Source organism: Chelmon rostratus, chromosome 11, assembly GCF_017976325.1.
Source record: "Chelmon rostratus isolate fCheRos1 chromosome 11, fCheRos1.pri, whole genome shotgun sequence".
Classification (NCBI taxonomy): Eukaryota; Metazoa; Chordata; class Actinopteri; order Chaetodontiformes; family Chaetodontidae; genus Chelmon; species Chelmon rostratus.
In genome coordinates this window covers 23,643,070-23,668,761 of record NC_055668.1, presented here as the reverse complement: position 1 = coordinate 23,668,761, position 25,692 = coordinate 23,643,070, and the positions used below count along the sequence as shown (strand labels likewise).

General features: G+C 41.9%; 1 protein-coding gene across 1 annotated transcript; it reads right to left on the bottom strand.

Annotated features, from left to right (window-relative positions):
* Positions 1-912: 912 nt before the first annotated feature.
* LOC121613561 (1-phosphatidylinositol 4,5-bisphosphate phosphodiesterase beta-1) lies at positions 913-25,438 on the bottom strand. The gene is made up of 32 exons (XM_041947013.1): positions 25,340-25,438; positions 21,940-22,017; positions 20,913-20,981; positions 19,427-19,567; positions 19,038-19,117; positions 18,146-18,199; positions 17,424-17,499; positions 16,710-16,810; positions 15,850-16,013; positions 14,811-14,957; positions 13,978-14,135; positions 13,054-13,136; positions 12,873-12,957; positions 12,594-12,759; positions 10,471-10,526; positions 8,752-8,848; positions 8,305-8,389; positions 7,279-7,403; positions 6,138-6,292; positions 5,855-6,022; positions 5,675-5,774; positions 4,927-5,031; positions 4,329-4,441; positions 4,099-4,249; positions 3,954-4,007; positions 3,388-3,565; positions 3,075-3,207; positions 2,720-2,796; positions 2,039-2,128; positions 1,827-1,884; positions 1,542-1,628; positions 913-1,065 (listed from the first exon to the last, which is right to left on the bottom strand). The coding sequence occupies exons 1-32, from the start codon at positions 25,436-25,438 to the stop codon at positions 913-915; spliced, it is 3,486 nt and encodes a 1,161-aa protein (XP_041802947.1).
* Positions 25,439-25,692: the final 254 nt, after the last annotated feature.

Below are 25,692 nucleotides of genomic sequence, written 5' to 3'. Positions count from 1 at the left end.
TCCTCATAATATGTCCTTGAAATATAACATGACATTAGATGAACTGATGCAACATAAAACTGTAAAAATCACTGTGCATGTATTTTCCATATCCTGAAAAGTATACAGTATTCACACCGCGCTATGGTTTGTGTGTTATCTTGTGCTGCTGTGCACATCATATTCGTTACAGGAAGCAGAATTTGGAATTTAACTTTATTTTCTCAGTTTTAGACGAGCAAGATGTGGTGGATAAATCTGGGTGGGGAACGTGAGAGAGGATCACATGCCCCTCCCTCATTTACCACCCCTGAAGTGCCCTTGAGCAAAGACTTTGACCCCCAGCGGCTCCAGCAGCAGCGGCGCTGTGTGCAGCTGTGTGGGTGAGGGCAACAGAGGATCACTAACAATGAGAAATAATACTGCTGAGGTGACGGCAGCGATGCTGTGATCTTTATACATGAATTAGAGTTGCAGGTTTGATTCATAGTGACTGTGCATCATCAGTAACATCTGTCCAGGTGCATATACAACAGAGACAGGCCTTGAGCCTGATGTATGTTCGCTGATAGATAGATAGATAGATAGATAGATAGATAGATAGATAGATAGAGTTGTCATGCAGTACAAAGTGTTGGGTTTCAGTTGTCTGTCAAAATAACAGATGACAGAAAATGAGACTAAATGGGTTCTGATTAAACGCTGAAGTAAAGTGCATGCTTGAATGGAATAAAAAAGAAATCATTAAAGCGCTCCTCCATTAAAAACACATTAACAGTCTTTAGAATCACGATGTCTCTTCTGCTTTCTTTTACTCCCTCACTACCCCTTCATCAATGTTTCCCTCTGTTGTTTCAGCCTTTCTTACTTGAGTCACTCCACTGATTCTTCTTCTTCTTCTTCATGCTCCCTCACTCCTCCACATTTCCCTCTTCAGTCCTCCTCTGACAGAGTCTCGTGTGGCGTCGACGGACGCGACTTGCTGTGGCCTCTAAAATCTGTCTTCCTGTCCTGCAGGAAGTCTTCAATCTCTCCGGGCAAACACTGGAACTTCTCCTGGAAGTCCGCCTCCACGGCCCCTTGCAGCTGGACAGAGACCACAGAACCGACTGATTACAGATTGCTTTCTGATCGACTGCCTGCTGACGCGGACACCGTGCAAACAAAACTGAGATTATATAAACAAAGACCCAGTGAGATATATTGATGATGACTCACTTCCCATGAAAAAACAACACAGAATTTCACCTTGTCTATTTCCTACTGTTGACACAGATGGCTCGTACATTTAGAAATGCAACCAGCTGTTGTCAGCCATTACTGCCAACAGCTGAGCTGCTCCAATATGGCTGCCAGAGGGCACGTTACATCACTCAAACGCCCCGTGCTGACGTCAGTACTGATGCTAAACCGTGTGGGTGTGTAGCTACAGACAGCAGCAGCTTGGAGCTCTGTGTATAAGAAATTCGAGCGTGAAGTATGCAAAATGGTAGGTGGTGCACTTCACCGAGGCAACGGGAAATGATGGAAGGCTGGAAAGACAGTCTGCATTTGTGATCTACCTTTGGTTTCTGGTCTTGAATCTCCTGCAGGAGCTCATTGTGCTGTTCCACCAGCTGATCATGGCGCTTCGCCTGAGTCTCCTCAAGCTGGGGACGGAGACACAGACAGACAGTCAAAGAGACTTATGAAGCGTTTCATGATTGCAGGGAGACGGGCAGAGAGACGGCACAGAGACAGAAACATGAAATTTTCATCACGGCCTCGGCGGTATTCAGTCTATAGAAACACCCATCAAAAAAAAAATCCTGCGCTGCTTTAACCCAGATTCTCCATCCCCCGCTCACCCGTTTTATGTTCTGGACGACTTCATTGACGTAGGACTTATTGATCTCAATCTTCTCCCTGGGAACACACAGTCACATGGGTTGAGTGTGAGCTTCATATTTTGCTAGCTGGATGGATCAGTGCATGAAGCAGGTGAAGGAGCTACAGCAGGTGTCTGGGTGAGGTGCGGTGGGTTAATGTCGGCGTGTGTCTGTGTGTTTACGCATCGTACTCTTCAGCCAGGTGCTTCTCTTTGGTCTTCGCTTGGTTGATCTTCTCTGTTCTCCTTCGATCCATCTGCCTCTTCAACTCTTTTTTCTCCCTGAAGCAGCAGGAAAACGTTGAAGATTGAAAAAGGGCTTGAAAATGTTCAAAATGGTGTTGAAAGCAGCAGGTAGAGGCCTGAAAGCACTGGCTGATGTTCGAAGATGTTGTAATTACCCCAAAAATATTAAATATAAAGCACCATATTGAACAGATTAAAACAAGGCCACCTCTTTCAAGATTAAGTCCTCAATTTAATAACTGAGTATGAATTCAAACAGAGTGCATTAATGCGTTTTGATGGGAAAATAACATTTCTAATAGTTCAGCACAGCTCTACTTCTGATCTAAAGCCTTTAAAAGAAGTAGCTTTTCAACTTTCAGACATAATAATGAAGTTGATTTGGTTCTTTAAGCGTTACTTTTCTGATTTGCTGCTTCGCGGCATCTGAGGTTTGGCTTGTACGCAGTGTAAGCAGGACGAGATCGGCTGCAGAGATTTAAGTCGCCTGCAGCAGCTCAGAGGGAAAAGCCCTTCAAGCTACGGCCTTTATGAAGTTAGCTCTTAACAATGTAATTCTTTGTGTAATCCCCCGCAGAGATTTAACACCCCAATGTTTGTCAGTTTAGTCCCAGATTAATAACTTACTTGTCACAGATGTCTTTGAGTTTCTTCATCTGGGCGCTGTGACTCTCCTCAGCCAGGCTGCTCAGTCGCTCCGTCAGCTGGAGGAAACAGAAGCTCGGCTTATATTTTACATCATGCTCGAAGCACGCTGGGCCAAAGTAACACAGATCCATAGAGCTAACTGCTACAGAACCTGGACTGTCACTTAGGAAACTGACCGGATTTTACAGCAGAGAATATTAGGTTTTTATTCAAAATAAGATTTTGTTAATGTCATTATATTATTCTATTATCATTCTATTGCACTTATTTAACGCTTTGTGTTGGACTGGGGCAAGTGTCAGCATTAGCAGCACCTGCCTTTGTCGGACTTTACCATTTTAATATGCTCTCTCTGCAGATACTTCTGGCTGTAATACTGCTCCTGCCTCAGAGCCAGAAGCTGCTGCTGCTGCTCGACTCTCAGCTGCTGGAGGCGCTCGTCTCTCTCGCTGTCCGAGCACGAACCCCTGAACATCACGTACACACAAACAAACACGCAGCTGCGCATCACACAAAACCACAAAGCTTCAGACTTTTACATTACAACAAATACGTCACTTCACACTGAGCAGGGAAGTGTAACGATCATTCTAATTTGTGCTGACACGTTGATGATGAGGCTGAAATAAGGTTCTGTGTGTGTTTACCTGCTCTTGCTGCACTGTCTGGCCATCTTCTTGTACTTGTTGTTGAACTCCCGGAGGAGCTCTGAGGTTTTCTTCTGGTGCCTCCTCACTAACTCCTTCAGCTCTTTAAACTGACGTCTCTGCTCCTTCTGGTAAACCTTTGACTGCTGCAGACTCTCGAGGGCGCACACTGGAATATCTGTTACCACGAGTAATCGTGTATCAGTATATTTAAATAGACCTTTAAAAGAACTAACAAAACTCTTAAAATCGTTCTCCAGTGTTTCTTTCTGTAAAAGCTTGGACGACTGATAAATATAATTTTTAATGTTGCTGTTCAATAAGTCTGTCCAGGAATCCTGCAGCAGAATGAACACAGTGCTTGGATTTTTGATAACACAGATTATAATACCATCACCAATTAGCCCCAAGCACATTTATAAGCACAAACACACACACATCCATATATCTTACAGGCTTATAGCTTATATGCTATATACACACATATTTAGTTTTATTTAACTAATCTTTATTGATTGATTGCATACTGGGGATTTAAAAAATGATTAGAAACTGTGTAAACTGACCGATTAAAACACTTTGAACCAGATCTTCAGTCTTTGCTGCTGGTTTGGCTGCATCTGAAATGCAGAAAAGAACATTATTAGCATATTTAAGATTTACTTTAAACTCTCTTTGAATGAGCGTGTGTGTCTTTGTAGGTGGAGCTACCTGTCGTAGCTGCTTGCTGATTGGCCGCAGAGGCTTTGGGCGTCGTGGCGACGGGGGTGTGGCCTGCGGGGCCAGGGGCTGGGCTGAGTCCGTTCTCGAGCGGAGCCAATTTCAGATCATTCTTTCTTTCTGCACAAGTGTCTGCCTCATCCTGGACAACAACACCAACCAGAGTTACAAACGTCCTGCTTTCAAGACAAAGACAGAAAAGCACGAGACACAGGACGGACCTCGGTCTGCGTGTCCTCCTCCACGTCATCCAGTGTCAGAGCCGCCAGCTGTTTGGACCTCTGCTCCAGGAGGTTGACATAACGAATAGGGTTGGATAAAGCCTCTATCACGTCTAGAGAGGACATATGGGGAAAAAGGTGAATACAGAGCTGCCACTTGTGCTTTAGAGGGTCTGTATAAACAAAGCTAGTCTCACGGACGTGGTTACATCTAAAATACTGACAAACAGAGGAGACATAGTAGCAGCAGATGTTTAAAGACGCTAAAACACTCAAGGAGTGTCTGCTTTCTGTGAACTGTTAGGGTTAGGGTTAAGTATTTGTCCTGCGGGTGGCTGAGTGGGTGTGCTCATTCAATTTCATGGAAATCTGCACATTTTAACATTTTAACAGCAGCAGTGTTGGAGGTCAGAGGTCACAGTAAAACAATCCTTGCATGAATATCTGCAGCAAATCCAAAGGAAGTTTTGCATGTTTTATCTCTTGTTTTTATCATGTTTTTTTATATGTTTTGCCATGTTTTTTTATTATTAATTCAGAAAAAAACAACTTGAAATTGGCCACTTGATTCTGAGACACTGCGTTAAAGTGTTCGTACCTGCGAAGGTGTCTGGGACGTAATCTTTGACCACGATGTAGACGAACACAGCTGGTAGGATAAGAGACTGGTTCTTCTCATTCCTCAAGCCAATGTAACGATAACCTGGAAACAATCACCGAGACGTTAGCATCCTTTGGGTTGTTTAGGGAGAGCAACAATGTAGGAATCTGCCAAGAAAGTTGGAAGACAGAGAGATCGATGCAGCTGAGTCCACACTTAATATCAGTCATGTAATGACAGAATTACAAAGAAAAATCACCAGTAAGTTCATTTAAAGTGGTGAAAGACTTTTTTCAAAGCAGCAGCATGTCTCTGCCAGCTGTTTCAAAGACTGACAGTTTCTGCATAATGTGAGAAATATATTAGATGATTTAGAGTCTAAACAGACATTAAAGGTGGAGGAAAATGAAATATGGATGTTTTAATCATCCAAGTTATGGATTAACATAATACTGTGGAGCATCTGCATGTAAAGACAATGGTAATTTATCATAATTCCAGTTCAGGAAAGTTTTGACAGTTTTAAAGAATCATTGTTTGTAAAGTTAAAATAATTAATAAATAAAATTGGAGTATAGCGTTGCGACAAAGGAGTGAAACTTTAACTTTACTGACATAAATAGATGAAGACACCAGAGTGACTGGAGCAGTTTGCACTGAAGATATTAAAAAACAAAAACTAAGATCTCACAGATAACCTGACTTTGACAACAGACAGAGAGACACGGCTGGAATAAAACACGACCTGGTCTTATGGCTGACACTGGAATAATCCGATGACCAATAAACTTCCCTCCTTCCTCAAAAGCAGCGATCCTCAGAGAGGCCAGAGTAGGAAGAATCACCTGTCGGAGAGTTCACAGACAGGTCAGATAGCGACAGTGACACATCACATCCTCACACCGGTCTCTCCTCTGGATCTCACCTTTTTGAAGACAATCGGCTCTTCGTCCCACACTGGGTTGATGGCGTTGTTGTTCTGGGAGGTTTTGGTCTTCAGCGCTTTCCTCCTGGTGTCCGCAGGAAGTCCAAACATCTCCACCTCCACATACACACCCACCCGCCGCTCAGTCAGGAACTGGCCTGAAATCACCTACAACACACGGAAACGTAGGACAGGCTGCATTACATATGGAGTAATGCCTGTCTGTTTTTCACCAGGATTGTCACATTGAAAGATGCTCCAAAGGAAGCTGCCGCTGCTGTACCTTCACAGAGAGCGTGTTGGCCACGATGCCATCCACTGTGTTTTCCGTGAAGGGGTCAAAGTGTTTGTCTGGCCGCCTCATGAACTCAGGCTTCAGTCTGTAGCCACTGCGACCGTTGTACTCAAACATGAAGAGATTCAGCTGCATGGACAAGTCTGGAACAAAGCGCTATTACTAAGTTTAGGGCTGTTGAGGCTTGTTGCACTCCTTTAGATAAACACTTTTATCTGAGTGCCGTTGCAGATTTGCAAAGCTTGCATCAAGCTCTCCTGGTTGAACCAAAAGTACAACAATACTACTAAAATGTACAAGACTGTGCACATAAACACTTTATAATAAGGCACACATGTTCACCATTAACCAATTGCTTATTAGCATGCATATTAGTAACATATTGGCTCTTTAGTCATTACAAAAGGGCTTATTAATACCTTATTCTGCATGACCATATTCTGCAACTACTAGGCCATCAACTAAGAGGTTGCCCTCCTGTAATAATCTTATAATAACTGTTTATTTCTAGTAAGTGAGAAAGTTGTAAAACTAAATTACGATCTTGATAACTTTATAATTTAAAATAACCCTTAATAACCCTTAATGAGACGTGAATTAAGCGTCAGTCAGAAACACATACAACCACTGGCCAGAACATGTACTTTATCTTCTAAATATCCAGAGAGTCTTGTCTTGTGTTTCTGTTTTGAGGACCAGATTTAACATCTGGCCACTGCCCACTCACTCTATCACAGCGATTCCCAGCCTGAGGGTCAGACACCCCTCCAAGCATCGCAGGATAAAACTGGGGGTTACTAGATGACTAAGCAGACAGGAAAACAGATACGAATATATTTCTGTTACACACAGTTATGTTCTCATAAGCTTTCTTTTAGTGCATCTTTCTTCTCCAGTGAATTAGTGGATACTTTGAGGTTTTTATTATTTTTTCTTAAGTAGTTTAGAGGTCACAAGGCTAAAAAGCTCGGGAATATCTGCTCCAGTGAATAAAACGTCATTTATAGTAAAGAACTGATGGACGTGTTTATTAGTATAGACTGAAACGAGGGTTCAGCTGATGCCTTCGGTTTTTGTCCCAGCAAAAATCTGGTGTCAGATCAAAGGAGGTCAAAGGCCGGACTCTCACCTATCGTTTGGTAGTTGAGAGCCACCAGTTGACAGCCAGCGTTCCAAAAGAGTTGAGGCATGAAGTTGGATGAATCGACTCTGGTTCCCTTTGGGTAGATACGACTCAACTGGGATTTATTATATCTGGTTAATGTGAAGTTAAGAAGAATAGTACAATAATGTTTATCCTCAGGCCCTGCCAAACTCTACACTTATCACATATTCTTATATATCTAAATAAAATGTATTACTCCTGGTACATTGGCGCAGAGACTATAGCGGCATTTCTACGGCAGGAACTTTCCTCAGAGACGAGGAACCTTCAGAGGAGTTTAGGAGGAGTGCCTTTCCACTGCTGGCACCAGGGTCGACTCGAATTTAGCCCAACAAGCCCCTCCTACTTCAAGGTTGGGGCCTGCAGCCACGAGTATGTCTCACTGGTCGACCACTCGCAGCATTTTTTCCGACGTTGGATACTACGGGAAAGCTGCAGCTCAGGAAGAAGAGGGGTTTGCCCACTAATCAGAGGGTTAGTGGTTCGACCCCTGGCCCCTGCAGTACACATGTCAAAGAGTTCTTGGGAAAGATACTGAACCCCAGATTGCTCATTATAGTTCTGTCACTGGTGTACGAGCATGTGTGTGAGCGGCTACCGCTTCTGATCAGCAGGTGGCATCTTGTATGGTGGCCTCTGTCACCAGTGTATGACTGTGTGTGTGAATTGGTGACTGCTGGCTTGTGTTGTAAAGCACTTTGAGTGGTTGGTAAGACAAGAAAAGTGTGATATAAATGCAGCCCATTTGCTATTTACTATACGTCAGGAATACATCAGGTGGAAATGCAGAGGACGAGCTGAGGAAACCTTTTAATACCTTAAAAAGTAGCTCTGGGTGCTAATGCGGCTTTTCAAACATTATACTGCTGTTTCTGAAATTAAAAGAAATATTGATTAAAGTTGTTCAGCAGAGAAGCATCAAAAGAGGGAAGGAGAACAGACAGTATAGAGACAGTTGCCATGGTGTGGTGTAACTGTGGCCAAGGATACTCCACAAACTCCACGGGCGACTTCGTGAGATGCTCCAAAGCTTTGGTCTCCACAAAAGACGACATGTGGTAACAGCGGGCGGCCTCTACGCACACAGCCAGCACACACACACACACACACACACACACACACACACACACACACACACACACACACACACACACACACACACACACACACACACACACACACATCAGACTACTTGTTTTTTTCATAGAATCAGAATCAAAACACAATGAGCTCAATGTGAGAGAAACTGCTGCTGTATCACTGCAAATTTTCATCAGAGGTTACGTTGATCCCTGCACAGAGATAGCAGAGGCATGAACTGAAATTATAGGATTTTCCAGCTTAATGGCGTGCTGTTCCATGAACTGTCTTGCAGAGAGTGAGAGAAATACAAAACAGAGTGTGTGTCAGTTTGTCAAAGTGATCTGCTTTTCTTACTCTTGGAGGCTTCGAAGGAGTTGAACTTGGTCGGCTGGACGTAGTTTACCAGAGTCGACATTTCCTCGGTAGCCACGGCCTCCCGCTCCGCTGAGCCCTGAAATAAACAACACCAGGAGTAAAGTTTAAGGGTGAAGTTGATCTTGATACTGAAGTCAGGGAGCTGGGTTTAATGGTCTGATGGCTGCATCATTTCTAACAACACGAACTGGGCAACTGCAGCAGGCAGCTGAACGCAGCAGGTTCGACAGAAACACAGGACGGACGTGTGTGTAGTTGGGAGTTTTCAGCACCAAACAGCATCGTCATCTGACGGGGAACAGTTATACAAACGTCACGACAAAAGAAAACAGGAAACCAGCTCCGAGAAGACATCCACGTTCACTTTCAAGCACAAATACGCAGACACGTGCAAACACACTAACCTTCCCCCACGAACAGATCTCACAGCAGGCCTGGTTCTCTGTTCAGCCTCTTGCTTTTCTTCTTATTGTTTGCATTTGTTGTCTCTGGTTTTTATCTCCGCCAGGCGGAAGCTTGGAGGGGTTTGTGCATTTGGTCGTGCCGCGTCCGAATATTTTTTGTGCATATTTATTCACAATTTTTGAAAAACCTATTTTGTCGATTGCCCTGATGGCTCCACACTCCTCAAACCAGCCAGCAGGGGGCACAAGTGACAACTGCTTCAGTTTCCCTAAAGGACACACCTGGTGGAGATCTGCTCCTGGAGATCTGCCCCCTAAGTGCACTTTTTGGTCTCACCAAACACACCTGCCCAGTCAGTTCGATATCCGCTTCATTTGTTTCTTCTCTTTTGATCTGAACAGGCATTTTTAACAGCACTCTCTTAGTTTTACCAGATTGTGTCCTCTCCAACATTAACCTAATTTGTTTGTGAAGATGAACATAAGGCAGAACTCTGCAGATTTTACACATTAAATCTCTTCACAGGTGGTAAGGAGCACTACAGCATATGTGAAAAAGTTGTGGCTCCAGGGGGAGTGGCGCAAAATTTGATAAATTGCCTCAAGTGATGTCACTTGAGTCAGCATCAACTGAGGACCACGGGTTTAAAAATGATAAAATAAAATCTGTGGAGTTTTTCAAACTGCTGCAGCTGCTCCTCACCTCTGCTCTTGGTTAGCAGCGTGAGGCTACATTAGCTGCGACTAGCATAAGACAACCAAATCTCCATCTGAACTGTTTGCAGTTGAGGTGCATTGTGGGTAATGTAGGATCCAAGAGGAAAACATGCACGACAATATCTCTGGTTCTGCTGCATCGGTTTTGATCCTTTTATCCCCATCATCCATTGTGAGTCTGATGTTGTTAAAGCAAAACAATGCTAATGGGCGTAAAACTCAAACCGGTTAACAGTTAACCATCATCGTTCAGGCCCACTGCGAGCGCAGAGGATAAAAAACTAAACAGAAGAAGAACAGTACGCAAAGAGAATCAACAACAACAACAACGACGACAGCACAAATAATTCAACAGCGACACACTGCAGTGACGACAAAAGTAAAACACATACAAAAAGAAGCAAGTGTTGACAAAGAGCGACAACAACAACAGTCAGAGTACGTGACGAGATTAAGAACGACGATGACAAAGAATGAACGACGACACAATGAAAATAAACAATACTCGTAAACATTAACAAATGGCGACAGCAGCTGGGTCGACCGCCCCTCGGCTTTGTGTGACGTCACCACTGACCTTTTTACAATCATCATCTTCATCATCATCATCTTCCTCACTCTCAGCCTCCATCTCTGTTAAAATTAAAGTTAAACAAGTCTTCATCCTCATCGTTCTCTTCATCCCTTCTTCTTTTTCCAAATATCAAAGCAGAAAACTTGACACTTTTACATAAGATAGAGGTGGTGGAGGAGGTACTCAGATCCTTTACTGAAGTAAAAGTACTAATACCACACTATGAAAATACTGCAAGTACAGTCCTGCATTAAAAACGTACTTAAGTAAAAGTTTGTCAGTATTATCAGCACAGAAGGATCAAAGTAAAAGTACTCATAATGCAGTAAAATCCTCTGTTTCTATCATATCTGATGTTTGTGGATTAATATTCCTGCTGCATTAATGTGGATGTTGTAGATGTTTCAGGCTGAGCTCATTTGAACTACTTTATATACTGCTGGCTGGTTTAATCTACAGCATCAGTGCATCATATTCGATAAGATCATCATATGTTTGCAGCGTGGCTGTCCTGTGAGAACCACATATCATTAAATAGTCAGAAAAACAGCCTGTTTTCAGCTTTGTGACGATGCATTTTTGAGCTAATCCAAGAGGCTTTTTCCAGAGTTTATTTAGCTGAAGAAGGAGGAGAAGTCTCTCAAACCATAAAGGAAAACTTTATGAGAAACATTCAAAATCATCATATCTGGAGATACATGGTTTTCACTGGACAGGAAGGGTGTGAAAAAGTGTCATCAGAAAAGTAACTGAAGCTGCCAGACAAATGCAGTGGAGTGAAAAAATGTGTCTCTGAGATGTAATGGAGTAACTCAAAGTCGTACTTAAGTTGAGTACTTGAGTAAATGTACAACAATTCCACATTCTAACCCTGAAGATAAGTGATGACAGTTAGGTCTCACTGCAAATAAAACACAGTAATGCCAAAGCTGGTGACAAGTCCTGAATCCAGGTTACAAAAAAGGGAGACATCAAAGATTAGAATCAACCCACAAATAACCCAACAGGAGAAATGTGCACACAATATCTGAGTGATATAATTCTGACATGTCTGTGCTGTGATTTCAAGTAGAAAACACACAAAAGATCAGAATATAAACCAAATACATGCCTGTAGTTTTGTAAACAACCTCTGCAGGTGATTATGCAGCCCACTCTAGTATTCACTGACTAAAGGGTCATGGCGTGCGTATGAGTACGTACTTCAGCACAGCTACTAGTCTGCTCTTTGTGTACCGGCTGGGCTCTCAGTCCCAGACCTGTTTTCAGGATTTGCACATCAGATGTGTCAATAAGGATCCCTAATTTCCCCCTACACCTCTGTTTAATTGCTGCTCTGAGCTTCCGACCTCTTCTGGGATGTCCTGCTCATTACTGAGACATCCCGGAGGTGCAGCGGACTGCCGAAGAAAATCAAAGACATCGGCGGGAGCAGGAGGAGGAGACTTGTCGCTTTGGCCAGAATCGTGATGGAAATTACGGCTGAATAATGAGAGGTGTCCTCTGACGGCGGCACTTCTAAAGAGACGAATCCGGAAAATATGAGCAGAATATTGTGCAGAAGCCACACGATTGAACATTTGGTCAGTTTCAGGTTTTAAGACGTGTTTTTATAAGCTTCAGTAAGATGTAACTGCCACGCTTATGATGTCCCTCCGAAGTCTTTTAAATGAGCTCAAAAAATAAATGATCCTCAGCCAATGATATTTGTCACATCCTGTTTTTCTCCACATCCTTCTTGTCCCTCTCGCCTTCGATTTGTTCCATAAATATGTAAAAATATTGTGGGTTGTGGCAGTGCTGATGCCGCTGTGCCATCGCTGCACCTTTTTAAAAACGATGCTGATTTGACTGTGACTCACATTTGAGAGGATCTGTGTCTGTTTTACCTGAAGACAGTTTAAAAGATTCACACACACAAAAAAAACTCTCTTTTACAATTAGTCGAGCCTGAATACTCTTTGGTATTCATGTTTTCCAGCCATATGCAGCTGTGGTAGCCTGAGAAACCACAGACTCGTTATAGTCTGTCGTGTTTTGATACAAAGGCTGCTGGTGTGTCACAGCTGAACACATTTCACACGAATTTCTCGGCTGAAAAAAGTCCTTGTGTCTTTGTGTCTTACCTCCTGTGTTGTTGCTAGGAGACACTGGCTCGTTGCTCTGATTGGCAGGTTGGTCCGTCAGTCGTTTGGTGTCTGTGTTATTGGAGGGTTTGTGGGATTTCTTGTTCTTGATGAGGATTTTGCCCATCAGCTCCTGAGGACTGGGCAGGGGGACGCCTGACTCCAGCTGCGAACACACACAGTACGGTCGCTAGCTGTACTTCACTGACAAGCCACTAAGTGTTTAATATGACATTTGTCCTGTGTGTGTGTGTGTGTGTGTGTGTGTGTGTTACTTACAGGGTATTTGTCCAGAGGGTCAATCAACAATGCTTCTCCAAAAATAGACTGACAATATTCAGCCATTTTAGCCTGCTGCTTCAAACTGATTGATAGACAGAGAGATAGATAAACAGCTTAGATTGCAATCCATCCATACAGATCAATCAACACAAAAATCAATAATGAGGACGATTCTCACGAGTCCACGTGGTTTTCAAAGGAGAGTATGACAGGGAAAGGTGAGGTCTTGAAGGCGCACTCTGCGATAGCTTCAATCACTTCCTGGAAAATAAAAAAAACATCAGCACCAAAGAAATGATGAAGCAGCAGCAGATGTTACAACGGTCTTCACAGAAAAGCAGATATTAAATACAAAGCGTACGTACAGACAACTAAATCAAAACATAAAGGAAGGAGGAAACTAGGTTTTTCAGTCTGCCTTTAAATAAAACCAAGTTTTGAGCACAGCTAATGCAAAGTAGCTGCATTCAGATCCTTAACACCAACATCACGCTGTAAAAACACTTCATTACAAGTAATAGTCCTGCATTAGAGATCCTACTTGAGTAAAAGTAAAGAAGCATTAACAGAAAAATGTGCTTAAAGCATTAAAGCAAAAGTACATCTTTAATCCCTGTGTCATTACACATGGTCGAGCCCCCTCCAAAGGGTCACCAGATACATCTGAGGGGTCGTGAGATGATAAATGGGAGACGAAGCAAAGGTCTACGACACAGTTTGTCTTCATTTTTTGGAGGAAATTTTTCGCTTTGTTGAAAAAATAATGGCTAATTCTACCTCACTGGGCAGTAATTTAAATAAGACCATGTGAGACGTTTGTAGTGGAAGTGCTAACAGCTGACAGACTGAAACATGACGAGGGGCCCCAACTTCACACTTCACACTACTATTAGAAGACACAGGACAAGAAGAGTAGAAACACTGGATAAATCTTTAACAATTTGTTGTATTTTATGAGCTTATGATGTTTTTCTTTATGTGAAATCTTACTCTGGAATTGCTAAATTGCTATTAAAAAGTAAATTCTGATGGCTGCACTATGAAAATGACCACAAATTAGCTGGCATCTTTCAGGACTTGAGATTTTATAAAGTATACACACCTTAAAAGGGATTTCTGACGTCATGGTGAACCCGTGTGTGATGACAGGCTCCTCCTCTGCAGTTCGTCCTTTCCACACATCTAATTCTACACAGCGGCATCCGGCCAGAAGAACCTGCCTGTACATCTCCACTGAGGAGCTCCCTGCCAGCTGACCGGCTGAAACACAAGAAGAAGACATAAATAAGACAGATTAGACTGCTCTCATCCACGTTGTCAATGATTAGAAGCACTTTTATACTGGATGACTCAATAAAAAGCTATAAAGATGATGATAGAATACAATAGAAACCTCACTTCCAAGGCGCTTTTCGGGTCAGATACTAATTTACACACCAGCGAAGTCCCTTTTTACTGCTACAAATGGCCGTCAGGCGTTCAGTGGAGGTGATTTTCTGAGGTGTTGCTGAGTTCAGTGTCACTCTGAAGAACGATAACGGCTCACAGAGTGGAGCTTTGTGTTCCCCTGACATTCTGCCTTGTTCACTGAATTTTAACTGCCAGCTTGTTCAGAGATGTTGGATGTGTTAGAGCTCCTGATTGTAATTTACCTTCTCTGCTGTGGTCTGAATGATTAAATCGCTGAGGAGTAGAGTCAGTCCAGACTCTGCTTTGCCTACAGTTTATTTTCACACCTGCAAAATCCTTGAGTTTCTTGTTGTTTCCTGTAAAAGTCACGTTCTGTTTCTTAAGAAGCTTCCACATGATATCAAACAGCCCTTGAAAGCATTAATCTCTCCATGCAAAGTAGTGAGTCCATTACTGGAAGTTAAGTTTAAAGGGGTTTTGTGTGTGTGTGTGTGTGTGTGTGTGCGTGTGTGTGTGTGAGCGTACCTGTCAGGTATGTATTATGTGATGACTTGATGAAATAGTGAGACAGGGGGAAGCTCATGTCTTCAGACTGGTCCAGTTTCTCTGGTGGGATGACTCCGTTCTCATCACTGGACAGATAACTGGAGAACGCCTGGAGAGTGATGACGCCTGTGTAACACACACACACACACACACACACAGACGCATGTACACACACAGAGACAGACACAGACACACACACACACACACACTCAGACATGGAGACACACACATGGAGACAGATGCACACACACGCACAGATGCATGCATGCATGCATGCACGCACACACAGAGAAACACAGACAGACAGACAGACAGACACACAAACACACACACACACACACAGACACAGACACACAGACACACACACACACACCCACACACACGTCCATTATAAGGAGATAAAAGCATGAAAACGTGTTCCAACAAAAAAGGATAAAGAAAAAAAATATAAAAGACAGCATCAAAGCATCTTTGTGGAATTTCTCTGGTATAAATATTTTATACACCCTCAAGTGTCTCTCTTAGATGCTTCTTAACAACTTGTTGGTTTTCTCATATCTGAAAATATAATCTATTAAATTTGACAAAAAAGTTCAGTCATACGCAACACGTCTTAATATCTAGACCCTTCACACTGACCTGTATACCTGCACTTGAATTTTATTATCTACATTAATACAAAACACTTGAAGATTTATTGCAAAGTAATGCAACATAATTTCAAAAACCTAACTACTCTATATTACAGATAGGAAAAAGGAAAAAAAAAAATCATGTTGGATTCAAAGTGGTTGCCAACTTTTCTTTTGGCAGGACGCAACACAAATGTGAGGACCTTCAGTGCTTATTGAAGCCGTTTCCTCTCTGTGGGCATGTGGGCGGGTTAGAGGAGTATTTTGGTATCAACCCATGTGCACATACAAAAATACATGTGGCTAACAAATGTAGTCGACTAGCTAATGGCATCTTCAGCTATGTGTGTGTGTGTGTGTGTGTGTGTGTGTGTGTGTGTGTGCACCTTGCTTCAGCTGGGCCATGTCATGTTGGTACCTCTCCATCAGAGTGTTTGTCTGTGCAGGACGGAGTGGCGGGTAGAGGATTTCATTCAGCCTCGGGTCTCTCTGCTTGTTGTTGATGAACTCTGTCATCTCGTCGACTGACAGCGTCCCATCGGCCGCTCCTCTACAGGCCGGAGCAGGGTCAGGGTTTAGGTTATGGGGTACTACAGGATGTCTACAGATCCTCAAACCATCTCACACGATCCTTTACTATCCTTGTATATGTCTACACGTGGCTTTCAAATAACCCCTGCCTTCTTTAATTAAAATAGTATAAAGTTTTTAGTGGTAGTTAAATAAAATTAACTTTTTAAAAGCGGATACAGATGTTTTGAAAGACAAATTCAATCAGCCAAGAGGAAAAATAATTTCAGAGCTAAAACAATCAGTCATTGTCAGTTTTACTTGTTTGCAGCTTTATTTAGATTTATTGGAAATGATGACTCAGCTCTAAGAACTTGTGATTTGTCCTGATGTTCTGACATTTTCTAGACTCATAATGAATTTATTACTCAATATTGATAATAATCATTACGGCACTTGCAGCTGACTCTGACTCGGCTAAATAGAACTAGAGCTATAAGAGTTTACATTAAAGACGCAGCGTCTCTTTAATCCTTCTCTTTGCACCAGTGGGACAGAAGATGAATCATTATTCATCATTCTTCACATGCCAGAGAAACTGGCCTGAAGCAAATAACAGCAAACTTAAAAAAGCTCATTTTGTAGAGTAGCTTGTTCGACACTAATCAGTATTTGAGCTGATTTGAGGTCAGTGACTTCAGCTGTAAATATGGTGAAGGGTTTTATAAATACTTACTCCAGTTTAAAGATGTTGCTAAGCTCAGGACGAGGACACAGACTGTCCAAAAAGCTCTTGTAAACTTCAAGTGTGAAGTCCTCCAGTTTGATGCTGTCACCCTGTCAGATATGTAGGACATGGACATTAACACAGCCACATCTTTTTAATTCATCCAAGACTCTCCTTGCGTGTCATCCTCTCCCTACCTGCTGTAAAAAAAAAGACATTTTCAAAACCTTAAAAACCAATTAACCCTTTCTCCACAGCTTCGATGTATTTCTCCGGCATTAAGAATAATCTTCCCGTGCTCACAGGAACATTCAGTGAGCAGAGACTCTTACATTTCTGCTTTTCACTGGTTGCTTCAAAACTTGATGACCCAGATATTTTTCAGCATATTTCACCCTTCTGTGCACTGTGAGTCATTCTGGACAAAAAGCATCAGATAAAAGCCTCAACAGCGAATAGAAAATGGATAAAAAGGACAAAGATGAAAAAGACCGAGTGTGTGTGTCTTATATAAATGTAGTTATCCAGAGAGAGGGCCTTTCAAAGCATGTATCCATGGCATATTCTAACTGGTTAAGCTATCCAAGGAGGGTCGAATCACGGGCAAGTGGACTTGATTGCAGACACTTGATTCAACCTTCGCTGGATGACCATGATCTGGATGAATCTTTAGTTTTTACTGTTTCCTGCCACTGATAATAAAAACATATTTGAAGTGTTTACCCGGCTGTAGGGCAGTTTGCAGTTCTCCAGGGCATTCTCTACTCTCTTTCTGTCCGAGGAAAACAGTCGAACAATGCTGCAAGACAGACAATGAAATCACACCGTTATCAGCTCATTCTTAACCACAACACCAAAACCTGCATTTTGACTTCTTAAAGCATTTCCTCCAGACTTCACTCTCGAATTAACTCCCTCAACTTGAAACTTCCTTTATCACGATCCCCCCAAAAAATCCTTTACCTTCCCCAAACCTCCTGATCTCTTAACAAATTTTACCAACGCAATATAAAAATCCTCACTTCTCAACATCCCCTCAAGCCGTTCCCTCCTCAAGTCGTTCCCTCTCCTCACTTTACCTCCAAGCTATATCAGCTGACCTTAATTCTGCTCCTGGCTTGCTTCTAAAATACAGCCTTCCTTCATAACTGTATAATCCATCTCACGCTCCGGCAGTGGTTGATTACCAGGTCAGTGCTGAATTAAGCACCTTCATGAATCCTGTCCCTGTTTTTGCTTTCCCAAGTGCACATGGAATTAAGTTTATTTTTGGAAGCAAGGGACAGGAAAGAGCAAAGTTTGAGTTTGTGCGCGTCTCTGCAGATTTCGTCGGGCTATTTTCTCACATCCTCAACCGTCCACTGTAACATGTTCTTCAAAGTTAACACTCAGGCAGAACCATTGATTAAAGATTAGAAAGGTAAGAACAATAATCAGGAACTCACTTCTTGACAGGGATTCTCCCCTCTGCGTTTGGCTGGAGAGTTAACCTGACGTACCTGAAACAAAGACAGTATAAAAGCTCAGAACTGGACAACTTTGCAAAGGACTACACAAGAAACAGACAAGAAACCTGTGAATATATGAGAAGAATTATCAGGATCTTCCTACCTACAGTTTAAACAGACAGCAAAGTTGATATGAACTCACAGTGGACTTATACTTCCATTAAATATAGTCTCTTAATCCTAAACCATGATCCAGTTTTACATGAAAACTGAAGCACTTTAACAAGTGTAAATAAGATAAGAAAAGGTCCCACTAAGACTTAATTCTAAATACTGCTAAAAGATCAAAACCAACAATACATCAGTCCAAGCCAGTTTGAAGATCTTTAATCAAAATCTTTAAAAACAGCTTTATTTTTGAGAAAGACTCAAGAATTTCCCAAAACAGCCGGGGACTTCCGCAGATGCTACTAAAACAAGAGGAAATAGTGTAGGAAATCTCTTGGGGACTATTTTTGGCGGCGGAATAACACACATTTGATGCTCTGGTGCGTGTTTATGGCAGCAGGATGGTGAAGGTGGGACTGACTTAAAATAAACTACAGTGAGTGTGTTCATGGTAATAAAAGGTCGCTCAGGTCACTCACTGATGTGTTTTTAGTCCATTTTGGACGATAGTGGAGCTTTATGGCAGAGAGGAATAATATCTATCAAGCTTTGGACACACAGACAGTCACACAAGACTTGCTAGTAGAATAAATTCATTGTTGGTTTTGGTCTTTTCTTGGTTTGTTGACAACAAGAACGATGAAGAACATCCTTTAAATAAACTGAAGATAAAGTGTGCTTAAAGGTGTGTGTGTGTGTGTGTGTGTGTGTGTGTACTCACGCTTTCAACACACTGTGGTCTCTGTTGAGATTGTGGCTCAGCAGGTTGGAAGACAGAGAAAATAGTTCCTCACACCACACCTATCGAAATCAGACACTGCATCATCATCATCATAATCATCACCACCACCACCACCATCATCATCAACTTTACCACCATCATCATCGTTGTCATCATCATCATCATCACCACCAACACCACAACCACCATCATCATCATCAACTTCACCACCATCATTATCATCATCAGCTTCATCTTCACCACCATCAACTTCACCACCACCACCGCATCATCATCATCATCATCAACCTCATCACCACCACTGCTGTTATCAACTTCACTTCCACCACTGTCATCACCACCACCACCACCATCATCATCATCAGTACCTTAGCTTCATCCTCCTGTGAAGCGATGAAATTGAGCTGGTTGACGTTTACAAGGTCCGAAGCCGTAACCACGGTAACCATGCGGTTCTCAAGCCGGCCAACCAGGTTTCCCACATCGAGCAGCTCCCGCAGCTTGGCCTCCTATTGGACGACACAGAATAAAAGCTGTCGGCTGAAACAGAGCCACGAGGGAGTCACACGGAGGAGACGGAGGAGGAGAGGGGAGGTGTAGGGAGGTGGAAACTGTTTGGTTTATTTGTAAGTGTCCTGCCCTTATGGTAAGAGCATTACGTATGCATGATAATCAAAGTTTACATCCAATGTGAAATGACATATTTGCAACAGGCTGTGTGAGTGTAAACTGATCAGCTGATGATCAAACTGTTGCAGGAAGTGTGGCTGACACTGTGCTTTCAGAATTAGTTGTTCTAAACTACTAAAAGTCAGTGAAATACCAATTCAGTTTGACAGGGTCAATGTAACAGCTTTTCCCATTTGAACTCATGGCAAGGTGACTGAAATACATGCCTTAACCACGTTGTTTACCATATTAATGGTACATGTGGTATTTTGTATCTTGGCTGAAGAAGCTGTCAGTTTAAGTTGGCACAAGGGGCATGTGCCATTTCATGCGGAAACTCAGCAGATCCCCTGCAAACTGCCAATGTGTTGGGTTTTGGAGAGCGCATAGGTTTGGCCCTGCACTATCCACAACATTTATTTAGACATTACTGTGTTCAAAAAAGAATATCAGGCACCTCTGATCCAATAATATATAACTAAAATAATATAATATAACCCAGATATCATCACAAAACAGCGATGAATAAAGTCAATATAGTGTCAAATTTGTTATATTCTAAGACAGCTTTTGCAAATCACTTTTATTAGTGGAAATAATTTCAACGACTTTGATTCCTGCTTTTATTCAATACTTGAATTAAAACCGACTGCATATGTACACATAGTTTAATCCATTATAGTCTCCTGTTTGACCTCATCTTTTTTCGTAATATGTTTTTTAAGAATTTGTTGTGATCACAATAAGTGTAATTTCCCCCTCTGCCCGAAACGGAGAGACTCAGTGAGGAGGAATCCTCCAGCTTTTAAGAAGCTTTTCTTCTGCCACAGCAAACGTTAAAATATGAACAACAATTTCTCTGTGACAAAATAAATAATGCGGTGGTAGCGAGGGAACAGAGGGAGGAGATTATTGGAGATTTGTGAAGCGGCATGGTAATCATGATTTTAAATTATTTGAAAAGCATTAAACCACTGGCAGTGAACACAAATATATATATAAAAAAACACAAAATCCGACAAAATAAGACTGAATACTGCATGATAAAAACATTTGTTCTGCATAAGGGGAGCAAGCATAGAGTGAGAGGTCACAGGGATGCAGCAGTACAGCAGTAAAGTGGTCTCTGCATGCATGAAATGACAAAGACTTGACACATAAAGGGTGACAGGTGAGATCGAGCACCTTGGGTGTTTTGGTGCTTCTCCCCGTTCTGACATCTTTTACGAGGGTCAGGTCCAACAACTCTGTCTCCTAAAGAAAACAAACACACACAGAGTCAGCGGTTTTCTGGGAGGTAAATGCTACATCCTGCTTCCTGCTGCGGATTAAAACCCACCTGCAGACAAAGTGTGTGTGTGTGTGTGTGTGTGTGTGTGTGTGTGTGTGTGTGTGTGTGACAATCAATGATCACATGCTGTCTATATACTTGCTCTTTGCAATACCTATTCCAGTGTTCCTACAGACATTTATTGTGATATACATAAGTGCACTTAGACCATATTTACATTTACAGTACACATCCAGTACATGTTTTATGCACATACTAATGCAGTCAAATAAATATAATAAAAATGCACAATGAACGGCCTGACAGTAATATCAAGTCTGATTTGTGATGTGTCCAGATAGAAAGTATGAAAAGAATTGACAGCGTGGTGTGCATAAAGATTAGCTCCACCTCAACCGACTACAACAGCAAAGTACTGCATTTGCATGAGAAATAATCTAATGATGTAATACAGTATATAACAGTACAACAGTAACAACGGCCATTTTCTGCAGCACTTTTATGCTTTAAGTACATTTTCCTGATTATTGTTACATATTTTTATTTAAGTAACATAATGCAGGACTTTTACTTGTAACAGAGTATTTCCAAAGTGTAGCATTAGTACTTTTACTGAAGTAAAGGATCTAAATACTTTCTCCACCGCTGGAAAATTATTCGAATAATATTTAATCCAGTCTAATTTAAATAAGAGGGTAAATGAATGAACTGTAATATGTGTCTGACCCAAGTCCCAATTCTGATTACTTGACTACCCAGATCTGAATATTGATGAGTCAAATTTGGACTTAATTAATTAACTTCCCCCTTTTTTTTTTTTTTTTAGCATGAAGCTAAATCTGTTTTGCTGTTCTGACCCACTGATGACAATACAGGCCATCAGAGGTTACTGTGTGGAGTCTGTGTGTATGCGCGCTCAACCTTGTTTTGGTCGGTCCAGTACAGGTAAAATCCATGTGGATCCACGTGCAGAGTCACTGGATTCACAGTAGACAGATCCTGAAGAGGAAGACAGGTGGAACCAGTGAAAACAGATCACATGATGACAGCAAACATCTTTCAGTCCCAGCACTTTATAATCCAATCAAGAGTTTCCACAATATAACAATACATCTGGTGGCCAGAGGAAGTACTAAAAACCCATCTTATAATGGAATAGATCACTGTTCACTTGTTACTGTCATTTTAGTAGAAATAAGCATTATGCAACACTGCACCTGTCAGTGGTGGTACACAATGAAGATGATTCATAAATGTTCAGAATCTCATTTTCCTGCTCGGCCAACTTTTAAACGTGCTCATCAAACAGGGAACATCGAGAGAGCGAACGAGGGGGTGATTCTGGACACCGTGTAACTCTCGCGTGTTACAGACTAAAGTTCTGTTCAGTTGTCATGACATCCAACGATATGGTCCCAGTTGCCATGGTAACCCACCATGACAGTTTGTAATTGGATGCAGGTGGATTCAGGCAGTGCAGCTGTGCTGATGTTCCGCTGTTCAAAGAGTCTTTGCACAAGTTATTAAATCTGCCATAAACCGGGGTTAAACTGTCTGATTCCTAAAATTATTCCATTCAAATCTTGGCAGCAATTACGGCAGCAATAAGCAGAGCTGCAGTGTGATGTCTTCAAGAATTCAAGATGGTTTAGATATTTTAAACAACATACACACACACACTCACACAAAAGGAGCAAAGATGCATGATTTTGTGAAGATTTTGTGCACTGTCCACTGTGTTAGGCTTTAAGTGCATTCAGTAAGGCAAGTGTCTATATATTTTAATTGCTTTTGATCGCTTTGCCTAAAATTGGATGTTTGATGGAAGTGGCCTAAGATACGTGTGGAAACGCTTTGGACTTAACTATTGAAATCTTGGCCAGAATCAAATGGCTTCCAGCTTTTAGTTGGCTCAAAACGAGATCGGATACCAAATATAAGTCAAATTCAGCAACTTAAAGCTCCAGTGGGTAAGATTTAGGGAGCTCTATTGGCAGACATTTCATATAATATTCATAATTCTATTCTAATGAGTTTGTAATCACAAGAAAATCAGAACTGCTGTGTTTGTGATAACTTAGAATGAGCTCTTTGCATCTTCAGAGAGAGCAGGTTTTCCTCCATTAAGTCCACCATGTTGCAGCGCCAAGTTTCTACGGCAGCCCAGAACGGACAAACCAAATACTGACTGGAGAGAGCACCTTTTGGGTTTTTCGCAGACACCATAGATTCTCGGACAAGCTTGATAGAGGAGGGTGAGGAGCAGTCAGTTAGTTGCAATCTGCAGCATCACAAACTGGGCCATTAAAGGCATAAAATGTAACATTTCTGCATTAAAATGTCTAAAAACAAGACCAATGTCATTTATGTTAATGAGTTGTACACTTACACTGTCCCAAATGTTTCCAATAATGTTCAAACCCAGAGGAAACTCATTTTACTTCTGGGGAAACACCAGATGATGCAACATGGTGAGGAAGGACGTCTGCAAACTAGCTATCTAGCCACTCTACTATTTACTATTGTTTGTATTTTAACTCATTATTCATTTTCAACAGCAATGGTCCCAGAGCTGCTTCACAATGGCATCGAACTGCGTCTTTTGTTATTGTTTTAACTGAGACCCCCACTGGCAGAAATTACACACACTGTGTGTTTAAGCTGTAAAGAATCAAGACTACGATCAAAACAATCATCACGCTATAAAACCCAGGAGGAGCTAATACATCAAAATAAAATGGAAAAGGAAGCAGCGTGATTAATGCTGAGAAAGCCTGCGATGCGTTCAAAGTTAAAACTAAAGTCTGTAACTTTCCACATGTTGGGTGGGTCATATTTGTGAACGCAGCATCAGATCAACATTTGGGGAAACACGCATCTTTGTTTGGTTAATCTCCAGCAAAAGGATGGACACAGTAACGATGAATTTCAACTAAAAACAGAGACGTAAATGACAAAACAGATCATTTTTTGTGCGTCCCAAATTCTTTTCTGTATGGAGATTCAGTATGAAATATTGCAAAATTGAACTGACTATGGTGAGGGAAAGATTACTGATATGACAAATAAATAAAATGAGTTTTTTCAATCAACTTTGGGATTATTTAGAAATTTGAAAATGATCTAAAAAGCACATGAAAAAGTGCACATTTAACATATCGAGAGCAGCTTCAGGACTGTTGTTTCATCCTGACAGGATCTCTTGTGGAAACCAGACGGCTAAAACATCTGCGTACATGTCAGTGCTTTTAAAGTTTTGTATATGTCTTTGCACGCTTTCCGAAAAGGTCATCGTTCGACTGTCTGAGCTGCTTCCCTCATAATAGTGCAGCCTACATTCAAAAGAACAAAACTAGAAGAAAAAGCTCAGAAGACGGTTAACTGGATCCCTGGTTGTCACTCGTTGGCATGGCAACCAATTCTATTTTTCATAAAGCTCAGCTCTACATGTTGGAGAAATTCAAATATCAAAACACACACACATACACACACACTAGATTCAATCACGGTATACAGCATATGTCGTATAAATTCTTCCGTGAGCATGATTCATGTTATTATATGGCTCAATACATTGATTCTCACACACACACACACACAGCCAAACAAACATCCATTCTTTCTCACACACATCAGATCTGTTTAGGTGGTGGTAACCATGCCAGTTACCATGGCAACCGGACAGCACGTTTCTCATAGTCAGGACCAGTACTTCAGCATACCAACACACACACACACACACACACAAAGACTGTACCTACAATTATGTGTTTGACTGTGCACATGACAGCACTGGAAGAGTTCTGCATGTGTGTGCTTAATGCACATTTAAATGCACACACACCGATGACAATAAATGCATGCCAATGGAGTCCATACCAACAGGTGGCAATAGAGAGATTGACCACAATTACACACGCATATGCATATTACACACACACGCACACGCACGCACGCACGCACGCACGCACGCACACACGCACACACACACACACACACACACACACACACACACCTCTATCTTGCTGGCATCTAATCCACAGGTACTTACTGCCAAAGCTCAATCAACAAATGAATAGTAAACACATCTGACAACATGGCACATTTCCTCCTCTTCTTCTCTCACTTCACTTTGATTCAACTGGAATGGATTCAACTGGGCGTAATCATGATGATATTCAGATACTGCCAAAATATCTGTATGCATCACAAAAATAAAAATAAGCCCAAAAATGAAATGAAATTAGAAAGTGAAAAATAATAAAGCTCTTCGGCCTGCACGTCTGTGTTTTAAGTACTTCAAGAAAATTAGCCTTCTTACCTCGTCCCATTTAATGAAGTTGCTTCCGTTCCTCAGTGTGTGAGAGACGGAGGGAGGCTGGAGTTTCAATGCGTGGACCCCCGGCTGAGCGCTCGCCATGGCTTCACACACACATTAACACACTCTCACGCACACAAACTGGAGATGCTCAGACTCAGACACTCGGATGCTGCATCTCTGTCATGTCCGAGCCCAAACTCCTCAGAAGTCAGGCAGAGGCGCTCAGCAGCAGCATCCTCCTCCTCTTCTCTTCAGATTCTGTCCTCGCTGCACTTGTCTTCCCTTTTTTTCTCTGTTCACTCTTTTGAATTTCAGTCTTCTCTCTCCTCTTTCACTCTGCTCTGTCTCCTTCT